We start from the raw sequence: 15,077 nt of genomic DNA on the forward strand, positions 1-15,077 counted from the left end.
AGAGAACCACCCGGGACCCAGATTCACCTTGAAATAACGCAATAGCAAGAATCAAAATCCAGCGTAGGCACGTTGCACGAATAGATACTACAAAGATGTGTAAGACATATTTGATTTCATACGACACGCTTGGTAATGGCACTTGACTTACACCTAATAATCCGATCTGGTGTTTACAAATAAGCCAATGAGAAGCAGGGCCCATGAGGTGCTACCGCAGCTCATCGTTCTTGTCCAGTAACCATGAGCTGCTTGTTTGGAGTAACAAAACAATTAAATCCGCAAACTATTGAGTTTTGCAGTTGTGAGAGGCAGATGGGAACCAAGAGCCAGGCCCTGGTCTTGATAAAAAAGCACAAAGAACGAAGTGTTTCTGAAAGGGCCAGGGGAGCCGGCAATCGATGTCTGGTGTTTGTGAAGGAGCCACCAGAAACCAGGAGCCCGTATATGGGACTTCGAAAAGAACCAGCAAGGACAAGAAACTAGGATCCGGTTTTTATGACGGGGATGTGAAAACCAAAAGCCAACTTTGGGAGCTAGGAAAGAGTCTAGCAGGACCTCCTTGCGATTGTTTCGCTAAATTAACCTCAGGGTAATCGACTGGACCACATTGTGTTTATGGTTGCTGTCTGCACTTACGTAAGGATCTCCAGACCATAAGAGCTCCCTCGACAAGTCTGTCATAGTCCTGTAAAATCAGAGTGATCTCGCGTGACCTAGTTCGGACGTCAGCCATTCACCAAGCCGGTGGTAAATTACCGGAATGTGAGGCTGACTTCATGGCACTAAAATGGTCCCACATGGTCCAGAGAACGCCCAATTCCGGATACCAACAGGTGTAAATCTTGACCCTGAAGCATCTTGAAGCTTGAAAAGTATTTCCTGAATTGATGCAAAACGCTTCATCAGAACTAAACTGGTCATACACTGTGCGCAATACTACGGCTTTAGCCCCATACCTCAGTGGTGGTTCGGTTCAGACCACAATTTGGGTGCTCTCATTTTCACCCAATCAAACAGCCTCAAAACAAACTGTACGCAATTTACTTTTTGTCCGTGGCTGCGCACCTGCATTCCTTATGTCCATTGATCACCTGTGAAGTCGCATTGACTGCATTGTGATGCAGTGAAAGACAGGCCAAACTAGAAACTGGCTGCTGTGGGCTACATCTCGCTCAGTGACCCTTCTATTATGTGGAGAAAACGCGTCGTAGTGCTTGGTTGGTCAATACCCGTTAGGCGCAATTTCGTTCACGTACCCATGCTTCCTTTGGACCCGTGCGCTATTGCTGCTGGGAAGCAAAAGTTGATTGGAGTGGCAAGCGGTGAACTAAGATTGCATTGCTTTTGCGTGTTTTGCACACATACACATGGCGTGCCTATGATTCCAGCTCGTTTCAATGTGATCTTGAAAATAGCATCTGTAGGATGCTGCTTTACAGTACAGGTAAGGCAAACAGTACAGACAAGGCACTTCAGTACAGACAAGGCAGACGTACTGCAGAACTCAGCACAGATAAGACAAACGTACTGCTGAAGTACTCAACTTCCCCGCCCACGCCTGACGTATGTATTTGGTTTTAACCATGCCGACCTCGTGGAGACTTCTCAAGTCCAAAGAAAAGTTGCATCCCTGAGGAGAATGTCCGAGCCTGAGGTCGGTCGCATCACCACCGCATCGCACCGCAGCCGACCTCCCTGAGCGTGACACTCAGCCGGGTCCCACAGCCCGCGCCACCGGCAGCTGCCGGGACTTGGCCAGGGGACGGACGGTGCAGGTGAACCCGCCTCCAGCACGTCGTGCCCTATCTCCGGCACCGGGCGACCTCGCCCCTCGGCGGCCGCCGCTCGGCCGGACGGCCAGGTGGTGCACGCCGGGGGCGCTCTCTCAGCCATGCCAGCCGCGCGACGGACACGGGCCAGCCACACGGCCGGCCCGTCCGTCAACAATGCCCACCCCTTCCCCGCAACTCCGCCTATACTGTACCAGTGGGGGAGCCAAACGAAGCCAGGTGACTGTGGTGCCGTATTCAGGAAGTTATTTATGCAACGAATCTTTTTGAAATTTCCGAAAGAAAAGGAACGTTTGGCTGACTGTGCTCTCTTTTGAATGTTAAAGATCTGAGAGAGATCCTCCGCACGCCTTCGACGCTTGCCATGTATCGAAAGAGGGGGTCTCGCACCCCTCCTAGCCCAGTGTACCACCGTCCGGTGCCGTTTGGACGTAAGTGCCCTGGTTCGTTCCGTTATGCCTGACGCCAGTAGGCCGTCCGTGATGACCCAGAACCGCCCGACGTAATGGCCTAGAACCGCGGCCGGCCCGCCTTGCTCCCAGCCCCTGTACCGCACAGACTGAGGAGCGGGGGCCTCGGTGGCGCACGGCCCGCCGGCTTCCCGTGAGGCTTGAACGCTCGCCGCCCACGTGCGATACTTTGTCCCCGTCCTCCAGGTGCGGCGACACCGGCCGAGCTACTGGGTGACGCAGTTGAATAGCATTTGTCGCCTGAGGAAAGCACATGACAGCACATTCTCTTGCTATGCGACAGCGACTCGTCGAACTACAGCACGGCAGTTGCAGTGGCATCCTCAACTGTATATACCAATGTCAAGAAATAGTCGGATTCAAAACGTCTCGATGCTTTCACTTTTTGTATCGCCGTCACGCCCTGCCGCACCGCGCCGGCCCCCCGGTGAAGAGCCCGCCTAGCAGCTCACCTCAAGGCCGGCCCCGTGGACCGGTCCACCGGTTTGGGTGGGGCCGCCAGGTCGTCCTCGCGGCTCCTCCTTCCGCCCGCAGACGGTGATCCCAGGCGGAGATGGCGCCGCCCGCCAACAGCCGGCTGGAACGCTCTTCAGACCCTCCGGAATCGAGCGGACGGTGGTCAGATGTTGGCAATCCGTGTGAATTGGTATGGGTGCTGGCTTCATTCCAGCGTAGATGGTCGTCATTCCGATATGCTTTTTAGAGCGGCAGATTCCAGCCACGCACTGTGTTACATCCTCCAAGCATTCCGATAATGTAGTGTCAAAGCGATGGAAGGAGGCCATGGTTCCCTGACAAGGACTATAAACATGATGAGCTGGCACCGCCATTTGTCTTGTTCAGAAAAGCACATATTCTATTTGCTTGCTCGGTGGTGCCCAGTCGTCTGGCCTAATTAGAGTCAAATTGAATAAACTAGACTAGTGATGCATGCTGGCTTTTGGAACGCGCAGTCGTTGATAATCGCAATATTAATAATCGCAATATAGTAATCGCAATATAATCGCAATCATCGTTGATAATCGCAAACAATTCGAGAAGATTTCCTTGCACATTAAACGACCGTCGAACCATATTTTAATCGACACAAACGTGCATTTTAAATATACGCGCATAATTTATGCTGGGAACACGGCCTAGCATGCATTGCCTTTGCATCTGGCCAGCTGCTCTCCATGCGACGGTGTTCGTCCGGTGTTGATGGGATGAGGCCGAAGGCGAGTAAGACTCGCGTTCTTGTCGAAGGTCAGCCTGTTCATACTCAGCACTTTCTCAGAAGAGCAGGTGATGATGCACCATCACTGCAGGCGGTCTGCCGATAGTTAAGTCGGTTTAATCCAGGTCCAACGGCCGTTAGTCACAGGTCGCAAAAGGGCGGCTCCGGCCACGCGCGTATGAAACCTGAGGTCAAGCTGGTGGAGAAACCTGACCTGAAAGGTCACCGCTCAAGTCTTACTGCTGCGGTGGATGCCGCGGGTGGGCAAGAAACAGGCTGACGCATTGGACAGGATCAGGAGTACGGAAGGGTGCACTGCAGAGGTATACGCTATACTCTTACCGCTGAGGTAAAGAAAATTCGCATGCGACCTGCGAATACATCGAATAAAGAGCAACACCGTCGCAATAAATGAATCCTGGGCGACATTTTATAATCGACGTGGAAGAGATAAAGCAAGCGTGCAATTTTGCAGCGAAGAGGGCCGCATCCACGCTAGTCGAATACAGGCCTCGATCGACACCAAGTTTGGCAAGAACTTTGTGGAGAAGACACGTTTCTTGTTATGAGCTACATATTCTTGGCGTCTTGGTGCAGCACGCAAGGTTCCATCCACTGCCGTTCGTTTCGTAAGCTCGACACCCTGAAGAGGCTAAAAACATCACTCTAGCTCAAACTCGCACCGCAAAATGTAACTGACTCAAAATAATTGCATGAGCGTGAAAGACCGGTGGCCATGGGCACCCCGGTTATCTGCCAACCTCGATCTGGTGAGCCCATTCACCAGAAAGCAGCCGAGCACGCGATATCTCTTCCAGACGGCCTTAGATGAGGGAGCAATACCGATGTCTAAGGCATACTAATGACGACAGATCATTTGATACCGGAGTGTGGTTCAATACATTGCACATGCATCTGCAAAATCAGACCATCACTTTAGCCTGATTACACACAGCCACGAGCAGGGGCGTAAATTCACGAAATGAGCTGAGGGGGGGGGGGGAGGGGCGATGAACAGTCAAATTGACCAAGCTTCTCACAAAGCTATGGCAGTAAATAAGCTTCCCGTGTTTTGCCCACTTTCTTCTCGAAGTTAGGAGTGGAGCTCAAGTTCATCCGCCGCCCCCCCCCCCCTCACACACACACTGAATAGGAAACTACAACCCTGACTCCGGCCGCGCCACCAGCAGAGTTCTGAGGCCAGTGAATGGCATCCGCTGCGCCGGCCCGTCGGGAGGTGGTCCCTGCCGGCCCCATGGGCCGCTCTCCGGCCCGTCAGGAGATGGTCCCTGCCGGCCCCATGGGCCGCTCTCCGGCCCGTCGGGAGATGGTCCCTGCCGGCTCCATGGGCCGCTCTCCGGCCCGTCAGGAGATGGTCCCTGCCGACCCCATGGGCCGCTCTCCGGTCCGTCGGGAGATGGTGCCTGCCGGCTCCATGGGCCGCTCTCCGGCCCGTCGGGAGATGGCCCCTGCCGGCTCCATGGGCCGCTCTCCGGCCCGTCGGGAGATGGTGCCTGCCGGCTCCATGAGCCGCTCTCCGGTCCGTCGGGAGATGGTGCCTGCCGGCCCCATGGGCCGCTCTCCGGCCCGTCGGGAGATGGCTCCTGCCGGCTCCATGAGCCGCTCTCCGGCCCGTCGGGAGATGGCCCCTGCCGGCTCCATGGGCCGCTCTCCGGCCCGTCAGGAGATGGTCCCTGCCGGCCCCATGGGCCGCTCTCCGGCCCGTCGGGAGATGGTGCCTGCCGGCCCCATGGGCCGCTCTCCGGCCCGTCGGGAGATGGTGCCTGCCGGCCCCATGGGCCGCTCTCCGGTCCGTCGGGAGATGGTGCCTGCCGGCTCCATGAGCCGCTCTCCGGCCCGTCGGGAGATGGTCCCTGCCGGCTCCATGAGCCGCTCTCCGGCCCGTCGGGAGATGGTCCCTGCCGGCTCCATGAGCCGCTCTCCGGTCCGGTCGTCTGTAGTCACGTGCCGTCCTCGGTCCCTGCGGCTGCAGGGCGTGGTCGCCCGGTCCGGGCACCGCCCTATAAAACCGGACGGGCCCCTCTCAGCGGCACACACTCACCCAGCCGAGTTCAGCCATGAAAGTCCTGGTGAGTGGTCCGTCCGCCGGAGGTCCCCCCCCCCGCCGTTTGTCCACCGGAGCAGCCCAGGCATCCATAACGTTCGAGTATCTGGACACTAGCGCTAGTTTTTAAAGACTCGTTCATTTGGAAAACCCGGTGCAGAATATATCATTACTAGAGAAGCAGCAAGGTTGTAAACGTTCAAATCAGGGGTTCAAAAACTCCCCTTAACGGATTTCAGCCACGGAGTGATTTACAAAACTATATTTGCTCGTCCTTGACCATATTTGTTGTTTATTTTACCTTTACATTTTCAAAAACTTTGTGAGCTTCAGTTGCATTTTGTCCTGAAGCCACAACAAGTTGTTTTCATGGTCCCATGAAATCACTGGCTGACATCACTGGCTCAGAATTGTGCCCTTATCTGCCTCATCTATCTCACTCCCTGCGAGGCGGCCCGCTGTCCCAGCGCTCCGCCTCCGGATTATTCTTCCTGTCCCGGCGTCCCTCTCTACTTCAGGCGTGGCTTCACCGCCCTGTGCGTCCATCCCAGACTTGGTCTCACTGCCCCATGCGTCCGTTTCAGACCTGGTCCCACTGTCTCCGTGTGTCCGTCTCAGACCTGGTCCCACTGTCCCAGCGCCAGCTTCAGCACGGGATCGTCATGACCTCCCCTCCCCCTCTCCCTGCCGCAGGTCGTGTTGTCTGCCCTGGCGGCGATCGCCACCGCCCAGTACCTGCCGTACGCCAACTTCGGCTACGCTGGCTACGCTGGCTACCCTGGCTACGCTGGCTATGCGGGCGCGTACGGCCTCAACCTGAGGAGCTACGCCGCCCCGATCGCCTACGGCTCGCAGTACCACGCCCAGGACACGTTCGGCGGCTACCACTACGGCTACGCCGACGGCCTCTCCAACAAGGTGGAGACCCGGCGTGCTGACGGTACCACCGCCGGCTCCTACAACTACGTCGACGCCGAAGGCCAGGTGCAGACCATCTCCTACACGGCCGGCGCCAACGGCTTCCAGGTGGAGGGCACCAACCTGCCCGTGGCCCCCGTCGCCAACCTGAAGGCGCCCGTCCACACCCTGGTGGGACCGGCCCCCGTCCAGGACACGCCCGAGGTGCAGGCGGCGCGCGCCGAGTTCACCCGTCTGTTCGCCGAGGCCGCCTCCCGCACGCGCCGCTCGGCGCCCGAGCCTGTCTCCGACACCCCGGAGGTGACCGCTGAGAAGGCCCGCTTCCGCGCCCTGTTCGCCGAGGCTGCCGCCGCCGCCGAGGCCGGCGCCACCCCCGTCGCCTCTTACCTGGCCGACACCCCCGAGGTGGCCGCTGAGAAGGCCCGCTTCGAGGCTGCCTTCAAGACGGCCGAGGCCCGCGCCGCTCTCCCCCTGACCTACGCCGCTCGCCCTCTGGCCTACAACGGTCTGCCCTACGCTGGTCTGCCCTACGCCGGTCTGCCCTACGCCGCCCCCTTCGCTGGCTTCAACCGTTTCTTTTACTAAACTGCGCATTTTTTTGAACTGAGTTCTCTTGTGAAATTGTTTTGACCTGGTCTTCCGTCTGAATCTCGTGCCGGTTTTTGTGCTGGTGTGTCCTTGAAAGCTCATGTGTATGTCCATATACCATGGCAACTGTCATGAAAATACACCTTGGTATATTTTCACACATGATTTAGCGAAGAAAACTGCGGAATGGCTGAGGAACTCGAGATGGCGAATAACGACAGGAGACAGGAAAAGACAATGCAAGGCGACATCGGCACACGTGAGGAAAACGTGGTAGCCATACGCAGACTAAACTGTCTTTAAACCACTCATATTGTGGCTTCCGGATGATGCAATTCTGGCAAGTTACGGAAGACGGTGTCTGTACTTTGCCTGATTGTTTGCGTGTTCTGGCACAGAAAGTCTGCACACTAAAACTGCTGATTTTTCCGCCATGCGCCTGAGAGGGAAGCCATTTTGCCGGTGCCCCGCCGACCGAGCATGGCTGCCCTGTCGCTCCACCGCCAGGCCATGTCCCGCCTCACCGTGTAACTGAGGTCAGACCTGCTCCGGCCGCGGCACAGCCTGCTGCGGTCTTCGCAAATCACGCGTGAGAGCACCGAAAGGAAGCTGCGGAAACGACCGTGCGCGCCTATGGCCGCTACAAGCCAGACTTGCAATGCGTAAAAGCAATGCATTTACTTTATGACCAAAACACTTATATACAGGCAGTACGGCATCAGGCATTAGGCATCCAAGCACAAAGCCACCGAGCATTCCAGCACTCAAGCCTCACGGCACAAAGCACTCGGCTCGAACAACGTATGGTCGCGAAGCTCAGGCCGACGGCAGTGTAACGAGCGGACGCCAGGGACATGTGAGGCGTTCCCTGCTGGAAATTAGGACGGACTAGGCTGGTGACCGACTGCTCTGTCTGTGTGTGTCCGTCCGAGTCGACGATTGCTCTGCCTGTGTGTTTCCGTCCGAGTGGCCGATTGCTCTGTGTGTGTCCGTCCGAATCGCCCCTCGGTCTGCCTGTGTGTGTGTCCGTCCGAGTCGACGATTGCTCTGCCTGTGTGTTTCCGTCCGAGTGGCCGATTGCTCTGTGTGTGTCCGTCCGAATCGCCCCTCGGTCTGCCTGTGTGTGTGTCCGTCCGAGTCGCAGATTAGTTTGTCTGTGTGTGTCCGTCCGTGTTGCAGATTAGTCTGTCTGTGTGTGTCCGTCTGAGTGGCCGATTGGTCTGTGTGTGTCCGTCCGAGTGGCCGATTGGTCTGTGTGTGTCCGTCCGAGTGGCCGATTGGTTTGTCTGTGGGTGTCCTTCCGAGTGGCCGAATGACCTCTTGGCGTGTCAGCGACGCGCAAGAGATTAAACAAACAGATGGCATTAAGCCAATAGCCTATATCAATGCATCGATGGCTTATATATATACGTCCAGGCCAGATTATATAAAATCCGGTCCACGTAAAACGGGCTTTCTTGCTCGCTCAGAGTACGAACAAGTGCCGTTGTCCCTTGATGTGACATCTGTTAAGCAATGTCCCTGAAACGACATGAGGCCACTATAACAATTCATTATATCATAATACAGAATTTTGATATAATTGTCATCACTGGCCGCAGTTTTGATGTGACTAGCAGCAATTTTGTATTAAGGGGGTGTCTCGGGCTAGTACCCCGTTGAAATAGTTTTGCGAAATAAAGATGTTGCATTCAATTAGCGGGCGGATCTGACCTTGCCATTTACCAAGTGTGTTTGGCAGGCTTGAAACGTTGCACTGTAACGTTTGCACTACAACGCCGTCTAACCAGTGCCTCCCGGCAGAGGCGGCGCCACCGAGTTTTGACAGGGGGGGGGGGGCGAGGTTGTTAAGTCATTACGACACTTGAACACAATAAACTGGGCGATATTCAAGCGCTTAGTAGCTGGTGTTCTCCATAAAAGATCATTGTCATGCAAATTTCTCATGTGCTTTGCGCTGCACCACTGGAAGGCGTGGGACGCGGAAACCGTGGAGTGGGGCGAGAACTGATACCCATATAACTTTCTGAGAACTTAATATTTGCCCTGTGGGTGTTAACTATAAAGAAATACTAAAAATGACTATACCTAAATGGCTTAGCTGTCTCTCCCCTTATCTGGCGATAGAGGGGGCCATCCACGTCCCCCCGCCGTTGGTGCCGCCCCTGCCCACTGGCCGCTACCTCAGCATAAAAACTCTACATAAGCCGTAACATTGCGACCCAAAGGCATCACACGGCGACGGCATCCTGATGACACTAGGAACTTAACAACCAAGACCCAGGCTTCGAATTTACCTTGTCGCAACCATGCTGTAGCATTTCAAACTACTGATGCACGTGTGCCTTCTCCGCAAGCCTTTTACAACTTAAATCGCTGCTAACGTACTTCGTTTACCACCTTCTTGTATCATCAGTTTTCTCGCAACTTACACATGCGAATGATGCTTGAAAATGCGAAAACGCTTTCTTGCGAATGAGCCTAGGAACTGCTGTTCACGTACTGCTGCTCACCGCAGATTTGTCAGTGTTGAGGGTAACGAGTGCCCAACTGCTTGCGTCAACAGCCGATGGAGAATGAAGGGGAAAAACATCGTCGTCGGTGTCTTTTTTCATAAAGCTTTCATAGTTCATTTCATAGCTCTGAGTTTGTCTCCAGATGACTGCTACATCCCTACGCTGTGTCGCGCCCACGTAAACAAGTTGTGACGTCGAGTCCATAACTTCTTCCGGTCGGCTCCAAAATTAGCTCAACGAGCGGAAGCTTGGGTTTGAATACATTGCTATCGCGAGCCTCTCCGCCACGCCTGTGAGCATGTCCCTTTCGCCGCTCTGATCCATATGCGGCACTCTGAAGTCCGCACAAACGGCCGAAATGGTTGACGCGCCTCCAGACTCCAGCCACCTTGAATAGAGCCTTTAAAATCTGGGTGTATTCCGTCCAGCTTAGTGGGTGAACAAAACATGCACGGCATTAATGGCTACATCTGGTTGTACTGGTCATCGGCGAGCTCGCCCACATCCGCGGCGGCACCCTTTCATCTTAGACCGGAAGGAGTTCACTTCCGGCCCGCACACCGAGCCCGACGCCCCCAGCACGGCAACGCTAGTGAAACGCAACGCTAAAAGGTCCTCGTCTGGAAACACTCATCGACGCGCGTATGTACAAATGAACGGAGACGAGGGCTTGCGCACGGCTCGGCAACTCCGGGCGAATGGTCACTCATGCGGGGCCTCTCCCACACCGACGTCCATAAATACACACAAACATCGATATAACCGCGGCCGGCGCGCGCCCGCCAACGCGCGAGGTCGCTCGCGCGCCGCGGTCAAATAAATAACACAGTTGAACGCTCGCCGCCGGGGCCGCCTCGCGTCACCAGTGACGTCACCGCACCAGTGACGTCACCGCGTCCTGGGGCCGCCGCCGGGTATAAAATCTGGCACTGGACCTGCGGGGCGCACGGCGCAGGCGCCGGCCGGGATTGCACAGAGGGCGGCGTGGCCGCTGGCAGTGGGGGAGGGCGGGGTCGGGGGCGGGGCGGCAGCCTCAGCGGCCGACGCGGCATCATTGCTGCGGCTGCGCCTGCGAGGCGCGCATGCTGTCGATCTTGGCGCAGATCTTGAGCGCCGGGCCCAGCCGGATCGACATGGCCTGCATCAGGTGGTCGGCGCGCAGCAGCATCAGCGCCTGGCCGTCGATCTCCTGCAGCGCGAAGTCCTCGGCGTAGTCCGAGCAGCCCGGCAGGTTCTTGATGAAGTCCACCACGTCCTCCACCTGGCGGCGCGCGGCGGAAGCGCGGCGGCGCGTCAGCTGACGGCGCGTCACGGCGAGAGCGTGGGCCCCGCGGCCCGGCAGATGCCGCCCAACGCAACACGGGACTGATATGTCACGTACCACGCGGACCAGAGCCACCTCTGGTTCGATAAGGCATTGACCATTGAACTCTGGGGCTGACAAAGCATGTGAGATAAAACCTAAGCACGAAATTATGACTCCAAAAGGTCACTTAGTTCCTCGAAATAGCACAGAAAGAAAGGGAAATTTTTAGACGCAAATCGATATCGAAAGTACAAAAAAAAAACAACAGCGCACAGATAAAACATTACTCATACAACAATGGCTGTGCACGCGCAAAGTCCTCACTGCAACACTCAGCGGTAAGTTGGACGCTTCGGCGGGCATTCACGATCGACCACACAATTTCGAAACAGCTGACGAGCTCACAGCACCTCCACTCATCTCACAAATCGGGTGGCACGTTCCAATTCAAACGGCTGCGCTGCCTCTCCCCAATGGCCGCTGATAACACCAGCGCCGTCTCGGCCCGCTCGGCAGAGCTGCCCGGTGAGGGCGGCGGCGCCGTCGCGCCGACAGAGCGGCGTGGTCGGTACGGCCGGTCCGTTCGGCCGTCCCCCGGGCCGTACTCACGTTCCAGGTGAGCGGGTTGGGCTTGTTCGGGTTGACCGGCGCCGCCTTCTCCTCAGCCGCCGGCGCCGGCGCGCCCGAGCTGGATGATTCGACGCTCGATGACTCCGAGTCCGAAGGTCCCGGGTTCGAGTCCTGGAACACCCCGCGCCGCGTCATGAGCCACCCGATTTGATTCCGTGCAAGGCAAGCGAAGACACATGATGACGGTGCCTGCACGTCCCTCATCGACACTAGCCCGAAACTAATGGAACGCAGCGAAAGAAGTATGGCCCCGAGCATAGCTGGCATGGACCCAGCTGGTTCGACTCCACTACCCAGCCTCTTCCACACAGCAGTTGGTGCTTGACAAAGGCAATCCATCCCAATGCTGTCACTGAACACGTCGTCCCAAACTGAGCCGCAACAATCATCTGGCCCACACCAGACGAGAGGTGCATAAACCCGACGGCCCGAATAAAGTCGCCCGAGACGTAGTCCATGCGAGCAAGGCTCACGAGACGTAACCCGCTGGGCCAGGCACGGCAGGGCTGCGCCACCACACACGAAACGCCGCACATCCCTCACCCCGACACCGGGACAAAGCTCTGCGCCCCAGCCGCTCGCCGTCGCGGGCGGACCGCTCAGTAACGGTGGGACACGGTCCCGCGCCCGTCCCGACACCCAGTGGTCAGGCCGTTTCGCCGCCGTTCCATCTCGCCCAGGCCCCGCGAGAGAGCACAGCCACTCCGGCACAGCCCGGCCACCCCACTGCCGAGACAGAACACGGGGCGAACGCCGCCAGACTCCCCTCACACACACAGACACGCACCCCTCCCAGACTCTCACAGACCCTCCACCCCTGCCTGGCCAGACCCTTGCAGACCCTCCAACCTCTCCCAGACCCTCGCAGACCCTCCATCCCGGCCTGACCAAACCCTTGCAGACCCTCCAACCTCTCCCAGACCCTCGCAGACCCTCCACCCCGGCCTGACCAGACCCCCTCCCCCTCCAGCCAGCACGCGGAGCCCAGCGGCCGCGCCGCGCCACCCACCCGGTCCTCGAGGCGGGCCTTCTTGCCCGCCGGCTCGGAGACAGACGACTTGCGACCGGGCTTCTTGGGGCCCGGCGACGGCGACGACTGCGACTTGGAGCGCTTCTGCTTGGCCTTGATGTCGGCGGGGCTGGAGGCGTCCGACGCCGGCCGCTTCGCTGCGGACGGTCAGCACGTGTCAGCTGGCTGGCTCGGATGTCATTTCAGATGACGCGGCTCGTGAAAAGCGGCGTTAGCAGGGTCTGACGTGCACGGGGCTTGGCACATAGCGCGGCCGGTGCAGGGTCGGCGCGGGACGCACCCATAGGGAGCAGTGTCGGATTTGTTTTTGAAACATTGCGCGTGATTTTTGCTGGAGCAATAGGTGGGAACTGCTTCCGCGACTGGCGTTTAATCATTCGGAGCGGCTTCGGCTGACGCGACTCGGCGGCTCAGCCCGCTGAGCGCCTGGTTATTAGTTGCCTTATTTCTGCAGCACTTCTGGTCCTTTACTACCGGTCATTTGGAGGGCCACAGAGAGGCGCCAAATAACGACAAGCACCGGAAGGCAATTCTAACACGATAAAAACCCGCATGCAGCTCGACATGGGTTACACAAAAAGAGTGTAAGCAAATCGAAAGCCAACTACTGAGCAGGTTATGTACAGCACAGATGGCTGAATGACAAAACCTCACTACAGGGCCTGCTGCACCTTCGCCTGAGACGCACATGGCGCCTGGATGTACACCTCTTGCCCGGCTCCCCCGCCCCGCGAGGTGACACTAGCACACTGATAGCACTGGGACTGGGACCCAACAAACGGCGTGTAGTCGTGGCCAGCTGTCGCACCCGAGTTCCCTTGGCCCGTGCCGTGCCCCGGACCAGGGGCGGCCAGGGACAGAGTTCCGGCCGGCTCCGCACACAACACGCACCCTGCAACTCGTTGGTGGCCACCGGGTGGTTCTCCTTGTCGCTCGAGTGCTTGCCCATGCTGAACGGCTCCGACGCTGCGACAGAGCGACGTTGAGTCAGCCGAGCGGCGGTGGCCGAGAGCACGGGACGGCGGCGGCCGAGAGCACGGGACAGCGGACAGGTGACCGACAGCACGGGACGGCGGACAGGTGGCCGAGAGCACGGGACGGCGGACAGGTGGCCGAGAGCACGGGACAGCGGACAGGTGGTAGAGAGCACGGGACGGCGCACAGGTGGCCGAAAGCACGGGACGGCGAACAGGTGGCCGAGAGCACGGAACTGCAGACAGGTGGGCGAGAGCACGGAGCACCGAACTGCGTATACCGCACCGGACGGGACCGGACAGGAAACAGCACCAGACACCAGACACACAACATACCGCTACAACGTGGGATGTGGGCACCATAGCGCCGACGGAGGCCATGAGAGTACGCGGGAGTGAATGATGGTGGTAGTGGTGGTGGCGACGGGGTAGTAAGGGGACAGATGACATAACACATAACGCCACAAAACAGTGGAAGGCTGCGAGCATCAAATAAACAGAGGATGGAAACAGGAGCGGGAGGATATCGCACGCCACGACACACTCACTGGAAGACACAGCAAATGACACGGCTCAAAGAACAGGGACCACCCCAGGGAACTGCATCATCGGCCCTCGCCCCTGCAGAGAATCAGCACAGCGGCTGCTCGCCCGCCGCGCCAGGCTGCCTACCTTCCTGGATGATGAAGCCGTCGATGACATGCGTCAGCACCTGCGGCTTCACCATGGCCTTGGGCAGCGCCGGCTTCTCTTTGACGTCCACCGTGTTCTGGGAGGAGCCTGCGGGCCGACCTACACAAGTCATGTCACGGCCCAGACCTTGGTACACAAGCAATTACAGCCCCATGCTCGGGCGCTCATTAGTTGAGAATAGCTTAGATGGCATTCGACAACACTTAGGACGCTCTGATACTGAGAAAAATCAACAAAACACTTATTTATCGGTCTAATCCTGCTCTCAGGACACTTCATCACGAACTGCAAACATAAACAAATCCAGCGTTGATACTCAGCAATGCAAATCACTACTTTTCATGACAGACTTGGGTACGTGACAAAAAAACAAACAAAACAAAAGAACACAGACAACCTTGACGTACCTTTGCGCTCCCCATTCGTGACAGACTTCTCCGTCTTGATCTCCTTCACGCTGTCCGTGGCTGTGGAGGAGGGAGCAGGTGCAGGCGCGGGTGCAGGCGCAGGTGCAGGCGTAGGCGCGGGCGCAGAGGCAGGGGCAGGGGCAGGCGCAGGCGCAGGCGCAGGGGCAGAGGCAGGCACAGGGACAGGGGCAGGGGCAGGGACAGGGACAGGGACAGGGACAGGGGCAGGGGCAGGAGCGGGCACAGGGGCGGTCGCAGGAGCGGGGGCGGGAGCGGGGGGCGCAGGGGCGGGAGTAGGGGCGACAGCAGGCGCGGGCGCGGGCGCCGCGGGGGTCGGGGCCGACACCGGCGCGGCGGCCGACGGCGCGGCTGGAGCCGCCAGTGGCGCCGCCGACGCGGCCGCCGGTGCCGCCGACGAGACGGCCACGGGTGTCGGCGCCGGCGCCGCGGCGGGCGAGCTGGCGGCCGCAG

The 15,077-nt window shown here is 58.1% G+C and overlaps 2 protein-coding genes across 2 annotated transcripts; one reads left to right on the forward strand and one right to left on the reverse strand.

The window, feature by feature from the left end:
- The first annotated feature begins 5,522 nt into the window (after positions 1-5,522).
- On the forward strand, positions 5,523-7,208 carry LOC119105890 (uncharacterized). The gene is made up of 2 exons (XM_037229450.1): positions 5,523-5,569; positions 6,238-7,208. The coding sequence occupies exons 1-2, from the start codon at positions 5,558-5,560 to the stop codon at positions 7,045-7,047; spliced, it is 822 nt and encodes a 273-aa protein (XP_037085345.1). The 5' UTR covers positions 5,523-5,557; the 3' UTR covers positions 7,048-7,208.
- A 2,759-nt stretch (positions 7,209-9,967) lies between these two features.
- Positions 9,968-14,750, reverse strand: LOC119106451 (polyhomeotic-like protein 2). The gene is made up of 6 exons (XM_037230097.1): positions 14,607-14,750; positions 14,179-14,286; positions 13,424-13,498; positions 12,512-12,669; positions 11,482-11,613; positions 9,968-10,827 (listed from the first exon to the last, which is right to left on the reverse strand). Exons 2-6 carry the CDS (start codon positions 14,231-14,233, stop codon positions 10,618-10,620), a joined length of 630 nt encoding a protein of 209 aa, XP_037085992.1. The 5' UTR covers positions 14,234-14,286; positions 14,607-14,750; the 3' UTR covers positions 9,968-10,617.
- Positions 14,751-15,077: the final 327 nt, after the last annotated feature.

Source organism: Pollicipes pollicipes, unplaced genomic scaffold (genome assembly GCF_011947565.3).
Source record: "Pollicipes pollicipes isolate AB1234 unplaced genomic scaffold, Ppol_2.1 Scaffold_6138;HRSCAF=7277_pilon_pilon_pilon, whole genome shotgun sequence".
Classification (NCBI taxonomy): domain Eukaryota; kingdom Metazoa; phylum Arthropoda; class Thecostraca; order Pollicipedomorpha; family Pollicipedidae; genus Pollicipes; species Pollicipes pollicipes.

Coding starts and splice junctions, on each gene's coding strand:
- LOC119106451 (XM_037230097.1), bottom strand. CDS start 14,233: ATGGTGAAGCCGCAGGTGCTGACGCATGTCATCGACGGCTTCATCATC. Junction 12,670..13,423: donor GGCCACCAACGAGTTGCAGG/GTGCGTGTTGTG, acceptor GACCGTCCGCAG/CGAAGCGGCCGGCGTCGGAC. Junction 10,828..11,481: donor CCAACCCGCTCACCTGGAAC/GTGAGTACGGCC, acceptor GCGCGCCGCCAG/GTGGAGGACGTGGTGGACTT.